Source organism: Crocuta crocuta, unplaced genomic scaffold (genome assembly GCF_008692635.1).
Source record: "Crocuta crocuta isolate KB4526 unplaced genomic scaffold, BGI_CrCroc_1.0 scaffold337, whole genome shotgun sequence".
Taxonomy (NCBI): domain Eukaryota; kingdom Metazoa; phylum Chordata; class Mammalia; order Carnivora; family Hyaenidae; genus Crocuta; species Crocuta crocuta.
In genome coordinates, this window is record NW_027528873.1 from 4,008,592 (window position 1) to 4,036,551 (window position 27,960).

The following is a 27,960-nucleotide window of genomic DNA, read 5'->3' on the forward strand; positions in this document are numbered from 1 at the left end:
ATTTCAGGCCTGTCACACCACTCACCCCACGCCTTATATCTTCGTTCACCTTCCATAAAATAGCATATATTTTTAAATGAAAATTTCTGCATCTAGTTTGTCAAATCTTTAAAATTGTATGGCCTGCCACTTGGTACAAAATAAAAAATGAATTGTGCTGCACACGACCCCTCAAAGTGAACTTGAAATGTGCCACCCAGCCAGAATTTTAGGCTCTCCACATTGGGCAAAACTTTGTCCAGCTACCTTGGCAGGATGTAAAGAACACAAACAAATTAATTTTATTCCAATAGATTTTTTTTTGCCTATAGTACTTTAAAATAAAGTTACCTGCCAAAAGTGTAAGTGCTAAAATTTATACAGTATGAAATAGAAACATCTGCCAATTCATTTATACTTCCACAGATGTAAGGAAATAGAAATATGTAAATGCCATTTCTTTTTAAGTTACAAGTTAAACTCTTAGGCTCCTTTGTCATTTGTAGAGCTGTGGCATCCCCTTGTGGGATTGATGGTAACTGCATGGAAATGCAGGGAAAGCTTTATTTACCTTTAGGATTTGAGGCATATTCTTTCTAATCTTGTCAGTAGGAAAGAGAATAATTATCAGTAATGTAATTCTGTCATTTGAAAAGTTTCAATTTGCTTTCCTTTTTCACATAATTTCCAGTTAGTATTTGTCTATTGTAGTTTTTCTTGAAAACTGATATTAGTGGTTCCAGCTTAGTTTTATTTTCAAATTACAGCATGATTCAGTCATTCCCCATTCATTTCTTGACCTTTCAGTTCCTTAGTGATGATGTGTGTTCTTTATTCTGAAACTTCTGCCAGATGTTAGTAGCTTGTTAGTGTTGATAGTAGCTAGTTTTAACTTTAACCTTGTAGATAATAGAATTTTACTTGATTTATTTTTTGAATCAGTAATTAATAACATGCTTCACAGTTCAAAAGGTAGAAATCTGTATCTTGCCCCAGTCCCTCACCTAATCATTTTCCCACTTTTGAGGCAGTCACTATTTTGAGCTTCTGGAAATATTCTATGAAATACAGTCAAATATATATATATCCTTCTTTCCCCTTCTTTACATGAATGGGCAAATACTGTATCCTGCTCTGCACCTTGCTTTTCTCACCTAGCAGTTTAGTGGAACTTGAGTAAATATTTGTAGACCCCTGCTAGTGGTTAAGAGTATGGACTCTGGAACAAAATTGCCTTGGTTCAAATCCCACCTCTGCCATAACTTGGACAAGTTATTCCACCAACTTGGCTTTGCTTTCTCTGGCTATACATGGGAGAGTACAAATAGTACCTGCCTCCAAGAGTTGTTAGAGGATGAATGCATTCATCTTCATAAATGAAGCAAGCTACAAGTGCTATGACTGTGGGTATAGCTCATGCTCTCCTCATTGTAGTGATTGCTGCTGTCGTCACCAGTCCTCCACAGTAGTACTTCTAGAATTTCTGCATCCTTTGTTTTCACACCAGTGTTCCATTGTTTGGAATGTGATACAGAGAACCATAGAGGCAATCTAGTTCAATTTCATTTCACCAGTTCCCTCAATGTCAGAGTCTTAATGTGTGCAAAACTTTTTTATGATAGTAAAATTGGTAGAATAATATTCCCCTAAATGATTCAACATATAAAAATGGACATTAAGAGGGGCACCTTTGTGGCTCAGTCGGTTGAGCGTCCAACTTCGGCTCAGGTTATGATCTCACGGTTCGTGGGTTCGAGCCCCGGATCGGGCTCTGTGCTTGACAGCTATCTCAGAGCCTGGAGCCTGTTTCAGATTCTGTGTCTCCCTCTCTCTGACCCTCCCCTGCTCATGCTGTCTCTCTCTCTCTGAAATAAATAAAACATTTTTTAAAAATGGACATTAAGAAAAGATAATAGATCTTTTCATGTGGTAATTTTCATGCTGAATTTAAGATTCATATAGTAAATGAAATTAATGGCTGGGGGTTTTTCAACAAAAGCACTTCATACATATTTAAAACTAGATTACTGTTTTACTTGAGTTGGTTGTCTAGTTTGCTAATTTTGGCACCTACCTTTTATCTCCTACCTTTAGTAATCCATTAATAATGCTTATCTTTAAAGGGGTGCCTGAGTGGCTCAATTGGTTAAGTGTCTGACTTCAGCTCAGGTCATGATTATGGTTCATGAGTTTGAGACCCATGTTGGGCTCTGTGCTCACAGCTTGGAGCCTGGAACCTGCTTCAGATTCTGTGTCTGCATCTCTCTCTGCCCTTCCCCTGCTCATGCACGGTCTCTCTGCCTACCACCCTTCCTCCCTCCCTCCCTCCCTCTCTCTCTCTTAACAAATAAATAGACGTTAAATAATGCTTATGTTTATGGAACCAGAAACAGCATTCAGGTGTTAGTAGAGCTGCCTCTGAACAGTTATTTTCCAGTTTATGAACATTATTTCATAATGCTTGTTTTCAGCCCTGTGAATAAATAATTTAATTTTTGCCTGTCTATCTTAATTTCAGTTCTTCAGATGTGGTTAAAAATTTTCAAATGCTGAACTTTTTTTTTTTCCCTGTTAAAGAGTGTTGGGGCACTTGGGTGGCTCAGTTGCTTAAGCATCTGAGATCAAATCCCACGTCAGGCTCTGTGCTGAACATAGAGCCTGCTTGGGATTCTATCTGTTCCCTCTCACTCTGCCCCTACCCTCCTGCCAAATAAATAAACATAAACTTAAAAAGAAAAAAAAAAAGAAAAAAAGAGCTGTCAGGGCACCTGGGTGGCTCAGTTGGTTAAGCGTCCAACTTGATTTCCACTCAGGTCATGATCTCACCCAGCTTGCACGCGCACTTACTCCCTCTTTCTCTCTAAAATAAAAAATAAATAAATAAATGAAGAACTGTCCCAAACTGCTGAATCTTGAGAGCATCAGGATTACTTTTATGCCTCTCTGAATAAAAAAATAGAGAGCAATGGAATGAATTCCACTTTTGTTAATAATTCCTTTTTATTTCCTTTTTCTTATTCTTTCAAACTGAAATGCTTCACTCAAAAACTGAAGAAAAAACATTTGGATTTTTTTTTTTTTTTTGCATCCCTCAACCTTAGGCATGGCCATGTATCCTGATTTAACAAATCTTGAGGGTTTCCTCTTTACTTCAAATTCATACCAGATTACTTAGTCCACAGGGGATCCTTTAGGAGGATCCTTGAGGCTTTTAAAACAACATTGTAAAATACCAAATCCTATTTATGTAGTTATATAGGTAAGTACATTTATTTATAGTTATTTATATATTTAAGTGCTAACAGTTAAATATAAATCTTATATAAACAATATCTGCATAGTGTTTACTGTGTACTAGGGTCTATTCTAAGTGCTTTACTTGCATAACCTCCTTAGAGTTGGTGTAAGGATTAAATCAGTTAGGTTCTATTATTACCTTTTAATAGGTAAGGATACAAGCACAGAGAAATTGATCAGTTTGCCTGACGTCACATAACTGAGATTTGGACAACGTATTCTGACTCCAAAGTTTGTACTCTTAGCCACTCACTATTTAATAAATTATACTTTCGTGTGAGTACTTCTGAATACATTTAAAACTCAAAGATATTCTCTGTTTTAACCTGAAATTAAAGATATTTGAGTGTCCCTTGCTTTATAAAATATTATTAGAAAGAAAATTGAAGTTGTTCCCACTCATTAAAAAATGATCTTTTCAAGTTTCAGTGACATGTTTTGAAAGTTTGTATTTTTTCAAGTAGATGAGACTTTGTGTCCATAAGGATTTCTTAGCTGCCAAAGAAACCCAGGGAAATAAGCTTAAAATGAGACAGGAATGAGACCTTGTGAAGTTCCTAAAACAGTGCTTGCATAAAAATTAATAAATGGCATAGCATTGCCCTAAGCCCTCTGCTCAGAACATGCCAAGTTAGGATTGTAGATCTATTTTGCTGGTATTTTGTAGTTTTATGAGAGTAACAAAGGGATGAGACATACTCCTTCCTCCATTACTTTGGAGATGAGGGAATTAAAGTTGCTTTCTGAGTAAAGTTCTTACAGAATAAATCAAAACAGAGTATATAAATATGGCTAGAATATGGGGACATTGTTTAAGATTTAAGATGAGTACGTGCAATCTTAGAGAGGTAGAACCAAGTTGTAAGTGTAATACAGATAATGTTATTCTACTACACATGAAAAACACTACACTAGAAGGGGAATTTTAGAACACTAAGAAAGGATCACCAAGAGGCAAACATGGGTAGGTACTGTCCATTTAAGTACAAGCAAGGGGGAAGGAGATTTTGTTCTAGAAGTATTACTGTTTCCTTGGCAAAGCTACTATCTTAGCTGAGAGATTCTTAAGACTATTTCAGTCTCTGTGTTGTATCCTTGTACTCCATCAGAGTACCTTCTGATAACATGGCTTTCCAAATAGCTTACCAACAGGTAAAAAAATGTATTAATCAAATAGACTAAAAAGTATGTTGACAGGTATAAAAAAGTATATTAATTGCAGATAGGAAATGGTGATAATTGTTGAAGCCAAGTGATAAGTGAGGGGAGTTAAGGGTATTCATTATTAATACTTTCACTCTTCTCCCTACTTTTGTGAATGAATATTTGCATAAGAAAATATATTGGTTGCAAAAAAAATTACAGGAATTTTTACCACTTGACTTTTGTAATTTTTTTTCATAAATTTAGAAATTTAAATATGTCAGTCTCTGTGCTCAGTCATTGGAGTTCAAGTTAAATTTAAATAAAGCTAGGTATCTGAATTTGCAGGTCTACAAAACATATACTGGATTGTGGAAATTGACCAAAGTAATACCCTTGTCAGAATGTCTGGTGATCAGCCAGTTAGACTTTTCCATAGAGGTACTTCTGGGTCACTTTTGCTAACAGACTTATTTGCAGTTTTTGCAGGCAAATCTTTAAGTCATCATCTCTCAAATTGGAGAGTAGAAATTCTGAAGGCTGGTCTTTGGAGNGATTCCTTTTTTATGGGTAATGATGTGATTTCTATATAATTTCTTCTCCCTTTATTGTCATCCCCTCATCTTATAAATTTTGCTTGCTTGATCCTCTAGTTCCCTTTTATGTCTTTAATTATGTCTTTCATAGAGTTAATAAATATTCTATTAAACCCTCCCTACTGTTTTTAAACAAGTTAGTGTATTGGGAAGCCCATAGATGATAAATATCAAAAGTAAATATCAAAATTACTGACAGTCCTTGGGGCGCCCGGGTGGCTTAGTCGGTTAAGCGTCCGACTTTCGCTTGGGTCATGATCTCGCAGTTCGTGGGTTCGAGCCCCGTGTCGGGCTCTGTGCTGACTGCCAGCTCAGAGCCTGGAGCCTGTTTCAGCCTGTGACTCCCTCTCTCTCTGACCCTCCCCTGCTCACGCTGTCTCTCTCTCTCTCTCCTAAAAATAAATAAAACATTAAAAAAAAAAATTACTGACAGTCCTTTATAAAAAGCATTCCAGGTAGTAAGTAAAGAGGAATGATAGAATTCTAAAACTATCATTTTGCAGTCTGTGAAAGTTAATGACTCCAAGCAGTGCTCATCAATGACTGCTAATATCACAAAAAGAGCAGCAGACATTAGTGCCTTTTGGTGGAGCTGTACAGCACTATCAGGGAAATGTTCTTGCCAGAATATCAAATCTGAATCTGACCACGCCTCTAGATCTAACTGCCAATATACAGGAAGTACAGAGAGGACAAAAGTGACATCATGGAGATAAGATAGATTTAGCATAATCCCAAATGTGGAAAATTCTAACTACCTGATTTCTTACGGAAGTAGAGGGAATCTATAGATTAAAAGAAACTTAAATATCAACAGGTTACTATCTATGGACCTTGGATTTGAACAAACTGTAGAAAATTGTTTATGATAAAGCTTAGGAGAGTTTATGTCTATATAATCATGATTTTTTAAAGTTATATAATGATATGTTGAAATATTTATAAGTAAAATTGTAAGATGCCTAGAAATTGCTTTAAAATGAGACAGGAATGGGATGGGGAGGAGTAGAGAGATATGGCTGAAACAAAAATAGCCTTGAATTGATGATAACTAAAGCCAGCTGATGGGTACATGGGTACATGTCAATATATATATTACTTTCTTTACTTCTATATGTATTTTTAAATTTCCATGATAAAATGTCTTTAAAAATAACTAAAAGATTTATGATTTTGGTCCTAAAACTTCTCTTGATTCCTTTTTCTTAAGTTTATTTATTAATTTGAGAGAGAATGCAAGCAGGGGAGGGTCAGAGAGAGAGAGAGAATTCCAACAGGCTCCACATGATCAGCATGGAGCCTGACGCAGGGCTCAAACCCATGAACCATGAGATCATGCATGACCTGAGCTCAAACCAAGAGTCAGATGCTTAACCAACTGAGCCACCCAGGCAACTCCACTTCTCTTGATTTCTATATATTTCTCTTTTCTTGGATAAATTTAAAGCTATCTCTGTCTTTACATATATATTTACATAATATATTTTTTGCTTTCTACTTATCTGAAAAAAATTCATATGAATCTGATTTCTGCAATATTTTCAGTGTAGTTACACTGTTACTTCTTTAATAATTTAAAAGTTCAAATTTTTACATATATAAGATTTACTTTATTTTTTTTATTTTTTTTAATGTTTTATTTATTTCTAGGAGAGAGAGAGACAGCATGAGCAAGGGAGGGTCAGAGAGAGAGGGAGTCACAGACTCTGAAACAGACTCCAGGCTCTGAGCTGGCAGTCAGCACAGAGCCCGACGCGGGGCTCGAACCCACGAACCGCAAGATCATGACCCAAGCAAAAGTCGGATGCTTAACCGACTAAGCCACCCAGGCACCCCAAGATTTACTTTAAAACAAGATCATTTATGCCTTCTTGTCATATGTCTTTCTATTTCAGCTAAATGTGTGTTTCTTAAATTCACTTATTTTTTATTATACATTGGATTTTAAATGTTTTACTTTTTATTATCTTTTTCTAAATCTGCAAGCTAATCAAGCTTTCATTCAGTGCTTTTGAGATCTTAATTTTTGTATTACTTGTGATTTTTGTTTCCTGGATAAAAATCTGTAAATAGCCTTCCAGTTCAATATACAACCAGTATTAAAACCTCTGAAGATTGATAGTTGACTACTTATAAAGTGTCCTAACCTGAAGTACTAAGTTCCCTTTTTTGGCTTAGGGTTTTTATAGCTGAGCTGTTTGTTTACCTCACCAATTTGTATGCTCATTCTCATCTCATGGAATTGACTGTATTTTTACTTTAGGTACTTGCTACAGCCAAGAGACAATGGGAACAAGTCATCTAAAACTGATGATCTGGGGTCTCTTCGATTAAATATATGTTACACCGAAGACTGTGTACTTCCTTCAGAGTACTATGGTCCTTTGAAAACTTTGCTGCTAAAGTCACCAGATGTTCAGGTACTTTAAAAATCTTAAGTGTATGATTTAATATGAAAAAGCTAAAATAATTCCATAAATGATGAGGAAAAGATTTCAGAGTATCAAGTTTAATTAAAATAGTCAATATATATATTTATCTGAACCACAGTACTGTGCTTCCAGTAAGTGCTTGAAATTTCATCTCTGAGAAGTTTAAAAAGTTAAATATTCTATACAACAGTAGTAGTGAATATTCTTGAGTTGCTTTTTCAGGCTAGTAATTGAACATTTAGTCATGTTTCCTTGATTTTGTGCTTGTTTTCCGCCTTTCTATATTCTAGCCGATATCTGCCTCAGCTGCTTACATTTTGGGTGAAATTTGTCGAGATAAAAATGACGCTGTTTTGCCCCTTGTCCGACTGCTGCTACACCACGATAAACTTGTTCCTTTTGCCACTGCAGTGGCTGAATTAGACTTGAAGGATACACAGTAAGAGTTACATTAAAATGTTAATTATGTTTGTTAAAATTGGATCCTAGTTTGCCAAATTGTTTTTGTAATTTGAGTTCTTTTGTATTGACCTCCCTCACTGGATAGGAGTCTGAAAAGAACTGCTTAGCAAGAAATAAAAGGCAGTTCAAGTTAGCAAACGGTATCCACCAACAGCAACATTAACAGTTAATGAAGGATTTTTTTTTTTATTCAGTATTGAAGGTTCCTGTTACTAATCTTTGCTGCTGCTTGTAATGATTCACATGTTACAAATCAAATTCCAGGCCAGAGGGATTTCTTTTTCCCCTCACCCATTACGTATCACCCTTATATACACATGTATGACATTATGAAAAGCAGGTCACTTCCCATTCCTGTCATAGTACTGTCTTATAAACACACTCCACTTTCGTAGTTCATAAATATATTTTGCTTTTTTTTTAACTTATTATTTCTGGTGAGTAGTTTTGGTAAATTTGAAAATCCTAATGACAGCCAGCTTTTAAATGGTTGGTAAAAATTACTAAAATTGTATGTATAACCAGAGTCCCATATCTCATATTATTGATTTCATAGCCTTTGTTTACTACATTTGGTTTCACCTTTTTTCTATTTGTATTTCAGGGATGCAAACACAATTTTTAGAGGAAATTCCTTGGCTACCCGATGTCTGGACGAGATGATGAAAATAGTGGGAGGGCACTACCTGAAAGTAACATTAAAACCTATTCTAGATGAGGTACAGGATATACCTCTGATAATAACAATCTGTGTGGCCTAATGAAATAGCGTCCCCTTCATCAACCTAGTGACAGGAATGGTACACCCATTCACGTATTATTAAAAGAATAAGGCTGAACACTTCAGAAGCAAAATATATGATTTACTTTTTCATCAGTGGATTTTTACTTGAAGGGCACATTGAATGTAATCTACATAATTTTTGTTGTTGTTACTGGATTTCTGTTCTTAGCTAGCTTCAGATATATGAAAAATAAATTTTACCAGTTCTTTTGGAGTATTGTATACATTATCTCTGGATGGGGGTTATAAACTTTTTTACAATTTTAACTTTTTAAAATTGTATTATCAAAAAAGTAATATTTTCATTTTGTAAAATTATTTAGAAAAGGGCATTAAATGAAAAATTAATCCATTTTCCAGATATGTGAATCCTCAAAATCCTGTGAAATTGATCCTATTAAATTAAAAGAGGGAGATAATGTAGAAAATAATAAGGTAAGTCTTGTTATTTTTATGACTACGTTAAAATGGGCCTTCTCCCATACGTGATCTTCAATAATGCTATAGGGAAGAATGTAGTGCTTTTTATTCTTAATGCTCATACTATTAGCAGCATTTCTCATGTCTAGTTTTTAGAATATTTTTATTTCCTCATTGGGTTTCACTTTATTTTTGTTCTTGATTATATCTCTTTGGCTCTAGTAACAATAGGTGGAGTAAGGCTGTATCTAGTTGTAGCCTCCATTCTAGCCATTCCTTTGGGGTCAAACTGATCAGGCTCAGTGGGACAATGACTTGGTCAATCAGAATTTTTGTTGTCTCTGGGAAAACAATGATGATGTTAGAGTCACAAGTTTTCTTTGCAGTAGATAAAATTGCCACAGTGTCCATGTGCCTGCCATATCTGAGTTATTTCCCTGATTTCTCTTCAGATCATTTTATTCTCTGTTACTCTTGTGATGTTTCTTTCATACATTCAGCAGTTATATTTAGCTAGTCTCAATCTAATTTGTTAAATGAAGTCAGGATGTAAATTGTCCTTTATTGTATGTTTAGAAAAGGGAAGCAGAACTTTAGAATACTGGATAATAACTGCCGAATCTCATTTTCACTGCATTGTTTTCCGTAAAGGCTATGGAAAATGTGTAAAGGTTAAAATCCTGATGTTTATCTTGTTAAATCCTACAGGAGAATCTGCGCTACTATGTAGACAAGTTATTCAGTACAATTATAAAATCAAGTATGAGCTGCCCCACTGTAATGTGTGATACCTTTTATTCCCTAAGGCAAATGGCTACTCAAAGATTTCCTAGTAAGTGACTTGTTTTACTAAAACATGCCATTTTTTTTTCTGTATTGGGTATTTTTGTGTAGACAGTGTGGATTTGGCTTCTGTCAAATGTTTAAGGTTTATAGGTACAGTCTTTTCAAAATCACTATAGCTTTTTAATGAAACATCTGCTTTCAATCTTAAAACATACAGTTTTATTTCAATATAATGACAACTTTATACAAAGAGCATATAAGAAAATCACCATTATTTTTAAGAAAGGCAAACATTTAGAACTGTAACACAATAAACATTTATACTAGGTACTTATGAGATTGTTAAATGTAATAAACAAAACACCTTTGTCATTTGTATCAACTATCTTTTTCACTTGCATGTATTTAAATGAGAATTTTTAGTTCAATACAGCTGTGACTAGATTTGACAGTTTGAGAATGCTAAGGTTTTGGTGGTGGAACAATTTTACAGAAATGTTTTGAGACATTAGAAACATCTCTGTTCCAATAGACATAGAATGTTGAGGTACTTATATCAATTGATAACATGCTTTAATTTTGCGAAAGCAGCTATGTCAAGGCTTTGTTTAGAAACATTGCTATCTCTGTCAGTATTTGGAGTTACTCTAATTATATGCATCTCTGATAAGTAAATAAATTTGCTATAGCTGTCTTTCCACATATGCCTGTTATAGAGGGAAGGAAGAGGAGGTAAGGTAGCTACGTAAATTATTAGTCTTACCGAGCTTTGTGAGAGTATAAGTGGATTTCTGTAACCATCTGAGGAAATTTTGCTATTTCATCTTGCTTTTTTAAGTGTATGTGTATATATGTGTACATACAGTATATACAGTTATCTGCGCTTCCACTAAATTTACCCAGTGCTAAAGTTGTAGGGCTGAATTATCTAACGTGTATATAAATTCAGACCTAGATGTCTTTGCTAATTCTACTAAAGACGTAAACAATCAACTTCGAGTAAGTATAATAAATCTAGTTTTTACAACACAAATAAGGGGAGCAGAGACGTAAACATATGGCAAGATGCTCACTGAAATTACACTTTTAAATAGTGATTTAAATCATGACAAGCACATTGAGTATTTAGTATGTGAACAGTCCTAGTCTCATGCCTACACTACCATATGCATTATCTCCTGCTCTTATGCCCACAACTACCATATGCATAATCTCCTGCTCCCATTCTCACACTCACTCATAGGTACTGCTCTACTTAGGTAAATAATGGAACTGACGTTTAGAAAGGTTATGACATGGCCAGCAGACAAGGTTCAAGGTCTAAAATATGGCCAGCAGACAAGAAGGGTCTCCAGCCTGGGTCTGGCTTATTCCAAAGCATACAAAGCATACAGTAATCCTTGTACTCTATACCACCCAGTGATCTTGGCCTCAAAATATGTTTAATTCTGATTATAGAAATGATCTAAAACACATTTTATGGCTTTTTATAAATGCAAATGTGTCTACTATTCTTCTTGTTGGCTTAAATGTTAATATGTTCTCATTTCCTCATTAGTAGTGATAGTTTTGTTGTCATAAAATATTTCATATTTTCCCATTTGTTCTTTTGTTACCCTGGGAAGATGAGTGGAGAGTCAGGAAGGGGACAGTGAGTGGACAGCAGTTCTAAAGAAGCAGCACAGGTTAAATGACTTCCGATGACCACCTGTTGAGTAACTTACAAGAATTAAAACTCAAACCAAATACAGACTTTTTTATCCCTCACTACCTGCATCTCTGTCATCTGACTGTTTGGTTAAGTGTTGACTTCAGTCTGAAACAAGCTTTAGGTGATATGACAAAAAACAAAAGTTGTATTCAGTTCATCTTCATTTTTATATGGAATATTGATAGCTTTTTTAAAGGAAAGATTTTCACTTAGTTTCAATTGCATCATCTTTGATATTATCAAGACTTTTGACAGGAAAATTGAAACAATATCCTAGAACTGAAAATAACGTATTCTAGTGTTAAGGGTTTCAGTATTACCACTAGGTAGTGCTAGATACTACTTTCATTGTTGCAGTTTCAGGAATCTCTTCTTGCAGATGAGCAAAGAGGTATTTCTCCAAAGTAAAATATATCTGAAGACCTGGTAGCTTTGCCTTTCATTTTATAGTTATTTTTTTTTATTATTCCTTTCAGATTTTTTAGCCGGAGGATTCTTTTCCCTTAATTTAGTCATAATCATTACTATCATTTCATCAACTCAATCCCCACTAGACAAATTATATTGATCTCCTATTTAGTTTATGTTTTTTCAGTATTTTTTACTTTGTCATCTTTGTTTTTAACTCAGTGTTTTTGTGCATGACATTTCACCATTTTTCCCTGCAGATGACCCTCATGTTCAGTACTCTGCAGTGAGCAGCTTTGTATTTCTTCGTTTCTTTGCTGTAGCCGTAGTATCACCTCATACTTTTCATTTGCGACCTCATCATCCAGTAAGTGTTGTTCTTCTCAAAGCTTTATTCCATTTTTATTTATTTTTATTAAAATAAAAAAAGATGAAATAACAAGCCAGTTTCACTGGTACTGGCTTTCTTGTAACTGGTACTTAAATTTACTGGGCATTTTTCTTGGCCACTTCAGCCTTTCAGAGAAGGGCTGAAAAATCCTATTTGTTGTTGTTGTTAAAAAGTAATTACACAAGAGTAATAAAATGTGGATAGTTGTTGAAGCTTGATGATAGTTGCAAAGAAGATCCAATATATCTACCCTCTTGTATTGTGTGTTTGTGTATAAATTTCCATAATATTGGGGTTGTGGTTTTTTTTTTATGAGTTACATGTTTAGTTTAATCTTACAGGTATTTTTAAATCTCATAGAAATTTGAAGATATTTATTTCTGAAGGTGTAGAAACTTTGGAACATAATTTGTTTGGTATCTCCACATTTTTACTTTTTATCCATCTGATATTATAAATATATGAGATTAAAAACTTTAAAAACATTCTGAAGTCCTATTTAAGTATTTGTATCTGAATGTGTACTGTGTAGATCTAAGTGTTTCTTAACATTTTAAAACTCCTATTTTTGCTCTTTGTTTCTTTCTCATACAGAATATTTTTGATGATTCCTTTTACCCCTTTATATTCTAAATATTTTATAATCTTCTCTAATTGCTTTCATTGCTAATTTGTGTAACAGATAATAGTAATAGCTAACATTTATTTAGGGCTTTGTACTAGGCCTTCTAAGTACTTTGTGTTTTAACTTACTGAGTCCTCCCTGTAATGTCAATTCTGTTACCGTCCCCATTGGCAGATAAGAAAATTGCAATTGAGTAATTTCTCCACTGTCACATAGCTAATGAAAAATGATTTGATCTCACTCAGTTTGAACTTAATTAGACTGGAATGCTGTCTCCTTCAGTCTTCCCAGTCTTTGAGCTCACCCCTGATCTTTCCTGCCTCTTAGGCAATAAGGTGTTCAAACATCTATAATGTAGCAAACACTGGTGCTCAGCACTGGTGATGTGGTGATGGGGAAGGCACACTCTGCCCTTCGAAAACGTAACAGACTAATAGAGAGTAAGGAAGACACATGGGTTTTGGAGGTAAACTGGGCTTTGAAGGCCACCCCTCTTCTTCACAATTGTATGACCTTGCCTATTCATTTAACTTTGAGAACTGAATAGAACCATGCTGCTGCTGCAGCAGCACACCCTTTTCTGCCAAAGAACAAACAGTCTATAAGTAGCTGCTACAGAGAGTGGGCCAGTGTCCTTTTGTTCACAGGACTGTCCTTTCTACGGTTTTGTTCCTAAAGCTGTGCAGAATTCTGGGTCACAAAAAGCTTATTAGCAGCATTCTGGATATAAACAGAACTCCTACCTCTGAGCTTGTGACCTGCCTTGTATTCAGACTTGGATTTGCATATTTCTGTAACAGATATTGCAACAAAGTCCTTCTAGCCACAAACTTTGTATTTTTAGATCACTTTTCCAATCAGTGCTAGAATGACTGGTTCATACTATGTCATATAACTTTATTTAGTTTGCTTTTAAATGTAAACTTATCCCCTCTTCTTAACTTCTCATTCTAATTGGGAGAGTAGGGCAGATATATAATCTAAAACTAGTACCTGATTAGTACCAAGTTGAGGACTTTAGATAATTCATACTAAAGAGTGATCCCAGGGACCTCAGAGTGATGGAATTGTCAAGGCCAGTATTGAAAGTTACAGAGTGGTTGGTGACGGGAACCAGTTAATGGTTGTTGTATTTACATTTACAGTTTTTTGAATTTTGAGAAGCCAGTTTTAGTAGAGTACCTGAAAATCAGATTGCAGAAGATTAAAAAATAGGTAAATGTAGTTTTTACCTAGGAAATATATGAAAATTGAGCTTGCCCTGCGGCTAAAAGACATACACAAATTCAAGCATGTATACACGAATGAATACTTTTTTTTTTTTTTTTTAAAGAGACACTTAGAGAGTCAGTGGGGATGTCAGGGGGATGGGGGGAGATAGAGAGAGAAAGACGGGGAGAGAGAATCCCAAGTACTCTCCATGCTCAGCACAGAGCCCAATGTAGGGCTCAATCCCATGACCCCAGGATCGTGACCTGAGCTAAAGTCAAGAGTCAGACAGTCAACCAACTGATCCACTCAGGTGCCTCTGAATAATTTTTTTAAAACACTAATTTTTAGGGACACCTGAGTGGCTCAGTTGGTTGAGTGTCCAACTTGTGATTTTGATCATGAGATCAGGTCATGATCTCACCTTTTGTGAGTTGAAGTCCCACATCAGGCTCTACTAACTAAACTATGGCTTTCAGAAATTAACACATCACTGAATACAATCACTTTGGGAAGAATTGTATGTTACATCTGGTTTCTTTAGTTTCATAATTCCTTTGTCTGGTGAGTTGTGCCCCATCATAAGCTAGATTTTAACTACATTAGTGGTTTGAATGAACATTTTTCAGTCAGTGTTTTAAAGCAATGTAGCCTGTTCACTCTGTTCTACCTTTTATACAAATTCTGTTTCCTAAAAACTTAACAGGTGTTTTGTGTCCCTTTTACGTTCTTTAGGATGCACAGACAATTAGAACATTAACTCTCATCTCAAAAACCATTCAAACATTGGGGAGCTGGGGGAGTCTGTCCAAAAGCAAGGTATGTCTTTACATTTTCTACTTTGTGGTTACACTTCCATTTTTCGTTTTCTTTCTTTTGTTTTTTTCCTTGAATTTGAGGAAGAGAGAGTGCAAGCACACGCAAGAGCAGGTAGAGGGGCAGAGGGAGGGGGTGGGGGGAGGAAAGAGAAAGACTCTTACGCAGGCTCCGCACCCGGGATCATTACCTGAGCTGAAATCAGGAGTCATATGCTTAACTGACTAAGCCACCCACACACCCCTGTATGCACACTTGTAAATGTTATTATGCCTATGATCCCTTCTCTCTCACTCATTCCCTTCCAAATTAAAAACAAAGCAAAACCAAAAATACACATACACAGATCCAATTGCTATCTTTTAGATAGCTGCTGTGTCTTAGTCATCTGTTAAAGAAGTTTCATTTAAACTAATATATCTAAGCAGAGTAGAGAGTCTAGTGAACAGATGCAAGAACCTTCTATTAATCTGTTTGTGCCATATCATCTAACAGCTGTTGAAAGAAATCCCATTCCAAATCCTATGACTCGCTTGAAATATATGATTGATTCCTTTTAGGCCTTAATCCTCAGCTTAAAAATACATTCATTATATTCTTAGTTTTCTACTTAACATACATGAATTCTGTGTGGTTTCTTTCCTAGTCAAGTTTCAAAGAGACATTCATGTGTGAATTTTTCAAAATGTTTCAAGAAGAAGGATATATTATAGCAGTTAAAAAGGTATGATTGTTTTATTCTGGGAATAGTAACCTTTCTTACCATATAGCATTGGGGAAATAGCATTTCATATTATTCCTAGAAGGCAATCCTCAGTTTAAAAAGAATAATGTTCAAACTGTACATCATATATAAAAGAACTGTCCTTTTCTTCCTTTCTTCTCCCATACAGAACTATGGAATTTTTAGCTGTGGAAATACCTAATGTTTAACAACAGCTGCTACTGCCAGAGTCTTAGTAACACAAATTACAAATAGCTAGATTTAGTGTTTCTTAACAGCAGTGCTGTCGACAGTTGAGTCAGATAATTCTTGATTATGATGGGCTGTCTTGTGCATTCGTAGGCTGCTTAGCAGCATCCTTGGCCTGTACCAATTAGATGCCAGCAAGATGCTTTTAGTTTTGACAATCAGAAGTGTCTCTAAACATTGCCAAAGTACCCTGAAGGACAAAATTCCTTCTGATTGAGAATCTCTCGTCTAGGAATAAAGGCTTAGTAGGCAGCCTGATGTATAGTAAAAAAGATATGAATTATCGAACATTTTATAAAATATAGTAGGCTTATGGTAGTAACCTGAGGAACGTTATTGTAGAGGAAAGTTACTGTTTTAAATGACTCTAAATAAAATGTAGCATTATTATAAAACCCTAAAATTTGTAAAGTTATTTTGAAGTAATCTAAACTTGGCTTGAAGGAAGGTAATGTATTTTATTTATCACAGTTCTGATTTAATGAATCAAAATTAGGCCAAATTTTAAAGATGTCATTCGATTTCTGTAGCATGATTGATTCACAGTTGACTGCCAGGAATATATTTTGTTGAAGTATATGTTTGCACGTTTTTGGCGTGTGCTTAGAATTCTTATAGGGAGTCAGTAAATGAAAATAATGATTTTTAAAAAAAATAAAACCAGTTGGAATTTTTCATCTAGAGTAGAGCAAGTTCAATCAAAATCTTTTTAAGCAATCTCTGAAGGCTTTTGAGGAGAAAGCCTTTCAAAAGAAAAGGCAGAGGAAAAACTGCCCTTTTATTTGTAGGACATTGTTGAAACATTTTTGGGACATTGTAGGCAGACTTTTGATGGCAAGATTATGATATACTGTCTTTTGTTTTAGGGTTGTTTTCCCATTTTTTATGACCTAGGTTATGGTAGCAGCTGATTTTTTTTTTTTCCTGATCTAGTCAGAAACTGTAGAGTTGATAATGTCAGTAGGGAAAATAGTTAAGGGTGCCAGGAGGTTAGCCTGTTCCTGATCTGTCCTGTGTCACCCACTCACATTCTCGTGGACTATCACCATAGTACATTTACTGTGTCAGATTTGGTTCTAGACTCCTAAACTAACGTAGGATATTTTGCCCTAATATGAGAGTTTTATTATTATTATTTATGTGCATCGCTAGAAATTATAAAAGCCTCTGAAGTTTCTCCTTTTGTGTTGGTGTACTATTCCCACAGAGTTTAGGAAGGGTAACCTGGATAGTTCTATATGCAGAGTGACCGTATAATTTAGTGTCCACACCTGGACACTTTAAAGAGTGAAAATGAGCACTGTTGATAATGTTGGGATCACAGCTGCAGACAGGGATGGCCCTGAGAAAATACCTATATTCACCCTGCCTGTGGTCCATCTTAATTATTGTGTTTTCTTTCACTTGATATAATTGTATTTGCCTCATAGCTTCTTATAATTATAACAAATATTAGATGTAGTAATTATCATTAGTAAATATTTTTCAGATAAATAGATCAATGCCTTCAGGCAAATACTGAGAAATGAAATATTCAAATAAGTCTGTTACCCTCCATTAGCGGACAGCCCCTCTATGAGAACTGGAGAGAGGATAGGATACCTTTTTAGTTCCCTTATGCACTTGTTCTATATCACCACATGTAATGCAAAAGGAACTCTGTTCTTGTTCCTTTACTTACCAAGATTTCCTTGTTACATGCTAGAAGTAAAATTAGAAAATATTAAAAAGTGTGGCTTCTGATGGGCAGTCTATAGCCAGTTTTAAGAAAATATGAGTGCCCATCAAATGCTTTAGATTAGGCATTTGTGCCTCACTGTCATCCCTATTGGAAAGTACTTTTTGTTTTGTTTTTTTTTTAGGCCCAAGTGAGACTTAGAAAACATAGAAAAGTATAAAGGAAAAAGCAAGGACTAAACAAATAGGTCGTTCATTTATGGGGCAAGATAGGACTCCTCTCTGAGGACAAGGATCGTTCCTTGAAATACTAATTTCTCTTCCCCATGAAGAGACAGCCACACACCAGGAAGCTCTTGACCACTCAGGGTAGCATATCCATGAAGCTAACTGCTCTTCACAGGGGTGGCCTGCCATTGCTAGAGAGAGGTGCTCCAGTTTTCCTGAGCCACCACATTCCCACATTCCCCCTAGGAAGTTTATAAATGGCGATTAGATTTCCAGGTTATTCCAGAGAACCCATTTAGTTACGTTTCAGTCATAATTATGGAATACTATTTCTCTGGGCTAAAGTCAGTTATATGTAATAGAAGTCAGCAAAATCTTTTCTATAAAAGAGTGAATATTCTCTGTTTTTGATTTTACAGCCTTTTAAAAAATATAAAAACTGTTCTTAACTCATAGGTCTTACAAAAACAGGCTGCAGGTTGAATTTGGCCCACTAAACTGGAATTTGGTGGTCCCTGACTTACAATATAGGTTCACAATCCTATATCTGAAATCTTTGAGACCAGAAATATTTCAGAATTCAGTTTTTCAGAATTTTGAAAGATAATAGGTATATGCTATGTATTATATTACACACCAGTGTGGCCTGGGGTAGCACCCCTTAATCAAACACCTTATATAGTACAGTGTGTGAATATTCACACTAAGTAGGACAAATAGAGACTATTAATAGTCTTTGCTAGTTCAGATTAAGTTGTACCCCTAAATGAGTTTACTGTAAATCAAAAACAAAACATAAACAACTCTTTTTGTTCACAGCTTTATAGATTTCAGAATCGTAGTTTACAAGGATTATAGATAGAACTATTTTTATAGGGAAGCATAATCTGAGTTTAACTTGAGCATAAACTTTTTAGAATACCTATCCAATGTGTATCTGAGGACTTCCTCTGCAATTAAATATGTGTTTTGTTTTAGAAGTTACAATTATGTATATTCGTCAGTAAAGAACTTTACACTGTTATAAGTGATAATTAAGATAAACTGAATTTTTGATGTATGTTATCACAAAGTATAATTTTTGCCTATTTCCCTGTTTAGTTCTTGGATGAAATTTCATCTACTGAAACTAAGGAGTCCAGTGGTACAAGTGAGCCTGTGCACCTGAAAGAAGGGTAATTTAATGAATTTATAATTTAATGAATTTAGAGATTAAAGTCATGTGTCAGTATAGTCGTTACATAAGTACAAAAAGCATGAGTCTGGAAGTGAGGAAATCTGGGTTTTGTTCCATCTTAGAACTGCCCAAGTAACATCCATCAGGTAAGTCACAGTAGCGTATGAACTTCATGCCAAATGGGCATGATTCCTTGCCCATACAGTCCTAGAGTAGTTTTACAAATACACTGAAGTTATGGGTATTAGAGCAGTACTTTGAAAAGGTACTTTTGTCTTGAAGTCGTATTCTTGAAGTAGTGTTATCATTGGAAGTTAAAGGGGAACTTTGGTTAAAAGTTTGGCCCTTTTAGGTCTGAATAGCACGGTTATAAATATTAAATTAGTTAAAAACTTTATTCCCATAGCATGGCCAAAATAAATTCAGAAGTTATAGATAACAAAGACATTTTCATATATGTAATATAATCTTACATAGCCTTTCATGTCTAAAATTAAAGAACACTTCTTTGTTTTGGATGAACTACTTTAATATTTGTGACTAAATTTTTACATCTGTTGTTTTGGCAGTGAGATGTATAAAAGAGCTCAGGGAAGAACTCGGATTGGGAAAAAGAATTTCAAGAAACGGTGGTTCTGCTTAACAAGCAGAGAGCTCACCTACCACAAACAGCCAGGTAGTTGTGTTTATGCTTTATTGTGGGGTCTTTTCCTGGTTCTTGGTGAAGATTTCTTTTTTGCTGTTTAATGTAACTTTAGTGAACCTCTTCACTAATATTGGTGTTATTTATAGTTTCTTACAGCCATGCACACACACTAAGGATATAGTAAATATTTGACAAGTGACACCATGTAAATTCCATTTTTTTCCTCTCCTATGTTTGCTCTGTTTTCTAAAAAAAAAAAAAAAAAAAAAATCCCTGGTAAATCCCAGGATTTATCTAGAACTTGGAAATTTCTTTAACTCTCAGAGCCAAATTGATAAGAATCAATGCTTAATAAGTGAGAGTATTTCAATGGTTTGCTGGATAACATCAGCCAGAGTTCTCCATGGTCACACCATAGATTGTGATTCCTGTATAGTTATCACATTCATTCTAGTGTATTGGGCAAACTGACTTCAAGATGGAAATTTTAATGACTTGCTTCCTGAGAGAGCACAGACAGGATGTTTGGATAAAGAAAACCGTCTTCCTACAGTGTGATTTGAGGAATTCAGAGAGGCAAAGTTTGTCCTTCAGTGGACTGACAGAGTGCTTAAAACCTCCACCTTTTAAGTTGATTTCTTTGGGGTCAAGCATAATCCATAGAAGGCCATTAGTTTTGCTATGGTATCATAGCAAGAAGAACTTAGTATCTAAATCCATAGACCACATTTCATAGAATCCCATTTATTCAAGGTGATCAGGATACAAACAAGTTTACTTAACCAAAAAGGGGGAATAATTTTAAAACAGACAAAAAGGTACATACATATCTTAACTATTTACGTATGTCTATGCCAGATCTTCTGATAGAGAACCAAGATCTTTTCTTCGAATATGGATCTATAGATTGTATTTCCCTTTGTCTTTCTTGTGCAAATATGCCTGTAATGCATCAGTGTTCTGGTTGATTTCTCCAAAGTGAAGCCAGAACTTAAATACTTGAAAAGTAATCCAAGTACAGAATTTTACTAGATTTCATGATAGTCACCCCTAATCTTTTACAGGTATCTCACTGCCATATAAATCAACTTTGTTTGTACAGGTGTGAGTCTCTGTTAATCCATTAGCTCTCTTAATGCCGGGTAGTTGCATTAAGGTAAGAGGTAAAAGATCTGTTCAGAGAGCTTCTGCTATAAATTTTGAAATGGTAAAACAAACAACAGCCATAGGGCACTTTCAAGAGAATGTAGATTCAGTTAAGTAAAATGCTTCAGTGGAGATTCTTGAAGAGCAGAGTGATAAGAAAACTTGTTTCATAATCCTTATTATGCCTCAACCTGAATGACTGCATATGGTTAATTGTATTAGTAAGATAGAAGAAACCAAAGGCATTTTTACTTTTAGTCACTCAGATAATTTGTTATGGTATGTCAATAGTCAAATAACTAAAGAGCAATAGCTTACATCCTTAGCCTTCCAGACACATTTTTTAAGCTAAACATGTTTCGGATGTTTTAGAAGTTTATAGCTTATGTTGAATACTAAATAAGTAAATGCTCTCACATATATAGCGGCTTTTTAAAAACAGCTGTCATAATAAACTAATTATGTTTACATTAACAGTACATTGAAATAAAATTTAAGGTAAGTTTGTTGTTCTTCATGAATAAGGTAGCTATTTTTTCCTCATTTAAAGTATTTTCTAATCTAAATATTACAAAGTCTTTTTTGGCCTTAGAACTTTAAGAATCAGGTGATAGCTTTGGCCTCTTTCCTCCAGAGAAATACAAACTGGAACTTTGCATATAACTTCAATGAGTTTATAGATCCAAAGTTCATCTGCGGTTCTTGAGAACCTCTGTTCTAGCTAGTGATCCTATGAGGATAATATTCTATAGAATGATTAGGCTGCCCTAGGTATAAAGTAGACATGCAGAATTACATTGTTTTCAGGCCTTAAGAAACTTAACCTGTTGGAATGACCTTGGAGGAATAAGCTCTCTTACATGAAGTTTAAGGATTATTTACCAAGCCTGTAGTTTTAAGCATCCATACTTTTTGTTTTAACTATTTTGATGGATTTTTCCAAAATGTATTACATGCTTCCCTGCCTTCTAAAAAAGAATTCATTGAACGTAAGTTAACATTTTCTAGATGACTTGCGGCTGCCATTGATAATATTAATTATTATGCAGTGCTTTGATTTAGTGATGTTTCCAGGGCCGCTTATGAGTGTGTGCAACTGTTTACTCCCCAGCTAAAATGCCTTGGACTGCTGTGCTTTTTTGTGTTCCTCTGTTTGCTTTATACGGTTTTTCTCTATCCCCTTTATATTTAGGCTGTTACCTTAAATTTCTTGTGCTGTCAGTGAACCATAACATAACATCACACTCCCACCTCCATCACTCAACTCCATTTTTTACTACACATATACTGTGAGTGAGGATACAGGTACTGTGTTTGTTAAAATTAAGCTTAAAATTAAAAGACTTTGATGGAAGACATCGGGACTTTGCTCTCTGAAGAAAATGCATGGGCCTTGGATTCTCTGTTGTTCTGCAAGTGTTTTGCTTACCTTTCTATCTCTTTGCTCTTTCTGGATAGCCAAGACTGCTGGTTAAATCTCTTGCTACACTTGTTATATGACTTTAGTGTATGAAAGAGAGCCTTCCAATTTTTCTGTAATATGACTCTAAGTAATTGGGTCTTTTCACTCTGTTCTCTTACTAGACACTAGTATTTTAAATCAAGTATTTCTGCCACTTAGAATCAAATAGTATGGTCTTTTCCCAATTTGTTGGAAAAGGAATAATAGAATTTTCTCAATTTTAAGGGTTTTTCCTAAGTAAGTTATTAAGTTTTTGATGTCTGCTTACATAAATGCTAATAAGCAGTACTATGCAACTTATCCTCATTACTAGATTGAGTGGCAAATGAAAATTATATGACACTCAGTCATCAATCAGTCAGGATCATACTGACAGTTTTTTATGAACACGTGTGCTTGTGATTATGGTTTTATATTGCTATGTTGCAGTGTAGTCACTTCTATAAGTAAAAGTTTTTCTAATTGTAGAACAAAATCAAATGACTTATTTACCTTCCAGCCTCTTCCTTTTTCATCCAACCATCCAACTGCTCTGCACCAGACTGGCTCTTGCAGTTCCTTTAACTTGTGCTCTTTTACCTTTGTGCTTTTGCATGTGCTCTACCTAGAAATTCCTTTCTCTCCTTCTTTACCTGTTTGACTTGTTGTCCTTTAAGCCTCAGATCAAGTATGAGCTCTTTATGGAAGTCATTTATAAGCTTCTAGACACTTCAGTTGAGCTTTGCCCTTACTCTGTTTTTTTATCACCTTAAGAGTAACTTGTCGCACTGTGTGGTCCTTACTTTTGTATGTCTCTTCCTCTAGTCTTTAAGATCCTCTATCGGGGACCATGTTTTTACTACCTCCTTTAAGCCTTGTAGTAAATATTTTTAATAGATGATGTTCTTCAAAGAATACCATGTCTTCCAGATGCATTACCATCTGAATTACGTTAAGAACCACTGTTCTTGGTTTCTAAAATTTCCACCAAGAATACTAATGATGTGTTATTAACAAATTCATCTCTGAAATTACATTCTGTGTTCTCCAAACTTGATTAGATATTGTCCATTCTTGGGAGACCTGATATACACAGATACATACAGCCTACACAGCTTCCATGTGATATCAAATGTCCCAGTTCATATAGCCTATGGACAACATAAAAGAAATGTTGATGGTTTTTTGTTTGTTTGTTTATTTTTGAGAGAGAGAGAGTGAGGGGAGTGGGGAAGAAAAAGAAGGAGACAGAGAATTCCAAGCTGGGTCTTGCTAACAGCAGAAAGCCTGATATGGAGCTCAAACTCACAAACCGCGAGGTCATGACCTGAGCTAAAGTCGGATGCTTAACCGACTGAGCCACCCAGGCACTCCTCAATGATGTTTTAAACATAAATCAGTAATACATTTAGGTTGACTTGGTCTTCACCTGTTCACATTTTTACACACAGGGTTCTGTAATATATTTTCTTTGATAGCTAATGAACACTTCATTGTTGCAGTCATACATTTATTCAATAAATATTTTATTGAATGCCTACTATGTGCCAGATGCTGTCCTTGGCTCTGGAGAAAACAGTAGTGAGCAAAACATACCAAAAGTTTTGCCCTCTTGGAACTTCATAGCTTAATAATGATATATGATAAATTTTTAAAAATTATATAGTATATTGGATGATTATAAATGAGATAGTCAAAAATAAAGCAGGGAAAGAGAATATAGAGAGTGATAGGCTTATGAAGAGGATTGCACTATTAAAAAGTCTAACCAGTGAGGGCTTCACTAAAAAAATAACATTTGAGCAAAGGCCCAAGGATGATGAAGGAGTGAGTCAAGTGGATATCTGGAGTAATAGTGATGCATAGCTAACAGCAGCTAGTACGGAGGCCCTGAAACAGAAGCATGCCTAGAATAGTCAAGAGGTAAAAGAAAGCTCTTCTGGCTCCGGGGGAAAGAAAGCATAGTGGTAATCATAGGAACTTAGATCAAAGAGGTCATGAAGAAGCTAGATATTTTAGGGCTTTGTGAGTCATTCTAAAACTTTTACTCTGAGTCAAAGATGGAAGGCTTAGAGAGCTTTAAGGAGAGGAATTGACAGTTATTATACTCATGCTTTAATAGGAGTAATCATTCATGCCATGTGGAGAATAGAATGGAAGGGGAAGGAGACCAGGGAGCACCTGGGTGGCACAGTCAGTTAAGCATCCAACTCTTGATTTTGGCTCAGGTCATGATCTCACAGTTCGTGAGATCAAGCCCCATGTCAGGTTCCGTGCTGACAGTGCAGAGCCTGCTTAGGATTCCCTCTTTCTCTGCCCCTGTCTCGCTCATACTCTTTCTCTCTCAAAAATAATTTTTTTTTTTAAAGGGTATTGCAGTAATTCAGGGGAGCAAAGATAATGGCTTAGACCATTTAGTAGCAATGGAGGTGATAAAAATGGATCACATTCTAGATCTTTTTAAATGATAGTACTCAGATGTTTTGCTAAAGGATGAGTTGTCAAGAGTGAGAGAAAGGCAAGTCAAGGATATTTCCAAGGATTTGAGCTTATACAACTACACTGATGAAGTTGCCTTTTTGAAAATAAACACATGAGTTCTCAAAAGTCAAGAAATTTGTACAGCCATACCTTGGAGATATTGTGGGTTTGGTTCTAGAGCACAATAGTAAAGCTAGTTCACAATAAAGTGAGTCAAATTAGTTTTTTGGCTTCCTAGTATGTATAAAAGTTATCTCTACACTCTACCATGGTCTGTTAAGTGTTCACTAGCATTATTTCTAAACAATGTACATACCTAAATTTAAAAATACTCAATTGCTTTATCCATTAGCTGATGGACATTTACGCTCTTTCCATAATTTGGCTATTGTTGAAAGCATGGCTATAAACATTGGGGTACATGTGCCCCAATGAATCAGCACTCCTGTATCTTTTGGATAAATTCCTAGTAGTGCTATTATATATACAATGGAATACTACTTGGCAATGAGAAAGAATGAAATTCTGCCATTTGCAGCAACGTCGATGGAACTGGAGGGTATTATGTTAAGTAAAATAAGTTATTCAGAGAAAGATAGATATCATATGTTATCACTNCATGGCTATAAACATTGGGGTACATGTGCCCCAATGAATCAGCACTCCTGTATCTTTTGGATAAATTCCTAGTAGTGCTATTATATATACAATGGAATACTACTTGGCAATGAGAAAGAATGAAATTCTGCCATTTGCAGCAACGTCGATGGAACTGGAGGGTATTATGTTAAGTAAAATAAGTTATTCAGAGAAAGATAGATATCATATGTTATCACTCATGTGGAACTTGAGAAACTTAACAGAAGACCATGGGGGAGGGGAACGGGAAAAATAGTTACAAACAGAGAAAGGGGGAGACAAACCATAATAAACTCTTAAATACAGAGAACAAACTGAGGGTTGTTGGGTGAGGACAAGGGAGAGGGGGAAATGGGTGAGGGGCATTGAGGAGGGCACTTGTTGAGATGAGCACTGGGTGTTGTATGTAAGCAGTGAATCAAAGGAATCTACCCCCCAGACCAGGAGCATACTGTATATACTCTTTGTTAGCCAACTTGACCAATAAATTATATTTAATAAATAAAAATATTTCATTGCTAAAAGTGAAATCTTGTGTTTGCAACAATGTCGATGGAGCTAGAGTGTATTATGCTAAACGAAATAAGTCAGGGAAAGTGGGGGATGGGCTAAATGGGTGATGTATATTAAAGAGGGCACCTATTGTGTTGAGCACTGGGTGTTATATATAAGTGATGAATCACTAAATTCTACTCCTGAAACTAGTATTACACTATATGTTAACTAACTAGAATTTAAAAATTTGGAAGAAAAAAATTAAAAATAAAATTGACCAAAAAAATTTTCATTGCTAAAAAACAATGCTAACCATCTTCTGAGCTTTCAGCAAGTTGTAATCTTTTTGCTGGTATAGGACCTTGCCCCACTGTTTGGCTGCTGATTCATCGGAGTGGAAGTTGCTGAAGGTTGGGGTGGCTGTGGCAATTTTGTGAAATAAGACAGCTATGAAGTTTACCACGTCACCTGACTCTTTATGAATGATTTTTCTATAGTATGTGATGCTGCTTGGTAGCATTTTACTCACAGTAGAACTTCAAAATTGGAGTCCGTCTTCTCAAACTCTGCCTCTGGTTTATCAATTAAGTTTATGTAATATTCTAAATCCTTCATTGTCATTTCAACAGTCTTCACAGCACCTTCACAGGAATAAATTCCATTTCACAGAACAGCTTTCTTTGCTCCATAACAAGAAACTGCTCATCCATTTAAATTTTATCATGAAATTACAACAGGCCAGTCACATCTTTAGGCTCTGCTTCTAATTCTAGTTCTCTTGTTCCTTCCAACACATCTGTAGTTACTTCCTCCACTGAAGTCTTGAACCCCTCAAAGTTACCAGTGAGGGCTGGAATCAACTCATTTCTTCCAAACTCTTGTTAATGTTGATATTTTTTGACCTCTTGGCATGTGTCGTGAATATCCTTAATGGCATCTAGAATGGTAAATCCTTTCCAGAAGGTTTTCCATTTATGTTGCCCATATCCATCAGAGGAACCACTATGTATTTCTTAATAGCTGTGTATTTCTTAAATGTCAAGACTTTAAAATCAAAATTATTCTTTGAATCATGGGCTACAGAATGGATGTTGTATTTAGCAGCCATGAAACAGTCTCATTGTACATCTTCATAAGAGTACTTGGGTGATCACCCTCCTACACTATTGGTGGGAATGTAAACTGGTACAGCCCCTCTGGAAAACAGTGTGGAGGGTCCTCAAAAAACTAACAGTAGAACTCCCCTATGACCCGGCAATACCACTGCTAGGAATTTACCCAAGGGATACAGAAATGCTGATGCATAGGAGCACATGTACCCCAATGTTCATAGCAGCACTCTCCACAATAGCTAAAACATGGAAAGAGCCTAAGTGTCCATCAACAGATGAATGGATCAAGAAGATGTGGTTTATCTATACCATGGAATACTACATGGCAATGAGAAAGAATGAAATCTGGCCATGTGTAGCAACATGGATGGACCTTGAGGGTGTTATGCTGAGTGAAATAAGTCAGGCAGAGAAGGACAGATACCATATGTTTGCACGTATAAGAGGATTAGGAGGAACTTAACTGAGGAACAAGGGGGAGAAGAAGGGGGGAAATGGTGGGGGAAAGGGAGAGGCAAACCATGAGAGACTCTTGAATGCTGACAAAAACTGAGGACTGATGGATGTCGTGGGGTAGGGGGGATGGGCATGGAGGAGGGCACTTGTGGGGATGAGCACTGGGTGTTATGTGGAAACTAATTTGACAAACTATTTGTAAAATAAATAAATATTTTTAAAAATGAAACCAACATATTCTTATAAAAAAAAAAAAAGAGTACTAGGGTGATCAGATACCTTGTCAGTGAGCATTCATATTTTGAAAGGAATGTTTGTTTGTTTTTCTGAGCAGTAAGTCTCAACAGTGGGCTTAAAATATTTAGTAAACCATGTGGTAAACAGATGTGCTGCCATCCAGGCTTTGATGTTCCATTTGTAGAGCACAGGC

At 35.5% G+C, this 27,960-nt stretch overlaps 1 protein-coding gene and 1 long non-coding RNA gene across 3 annotated transcripts in view; one reads left to right on the forward strand and one right to left on the reverse strand.

Moving 5' to 3' along the window:
* Positions 1–1,429, reverse strand: part of LOC144225497 (uncharacterized) — a 10,948-nt gene extending 9,519 nt beyond the window's left edge. Inside the window, exon 1 of the long non-coding RNA XR_013333327.1 lies at positions 1,315–1,429. This is a non-coding gene — a long non-coding RNA (uncharacterized LOC144225497). The remainder of the gene's footprint in view (positions 1–1,314) is intronic.
* The window catches only part of RASA2 (RAS p21 protein activator 2), a 94,043-nt gene that overhangs the window by 51,759 nt on the left and 14,324 nt on the right, over positions 1–27,960 (forward strand). The window contains exons 9-18 of one of the 2 annotated variants that reach the window (XM_077756711.1): positions 7,279–7,435; positions 7,738–7,886; positions 8,514–8,628; positions 9,054–9,128; positions 9,822–9,945; positions 12,279–12,385; positions 14,979–15,062; positions 15,706–15,783; positions 19,039–19,112; positions 19,684–19,790. In XM_077756711.1, coding sequence (XP_077612837.1) covers positions 7,279–7,435; positions 7,738–7,886; positions 8,514–8,628; positions 9,054–9,128; positions 9,822–9,945; positions 12,279–12,385; positions 14,979–15,062; positions 15,706–15,783; positions 19,039–19,112; positions 19,684–19,790 — 1,070 coding nt within the window. Of the gene's footprint in view, positions 1–7,278; positions 7,436–7,737; positions 7,887–8,513; positions 8,629–9,053; positions 9,129–9,821; positions 9,946–12,278; positions 12,386–14,978; positions 15,063–15,705; positions 15,784–19,038; positions 19,113–19,683; positions 19,794–27,960 lie in introns of both variants that reach the window. The other variant, XM_077756710.1, reaches the window with a different exon arrangement.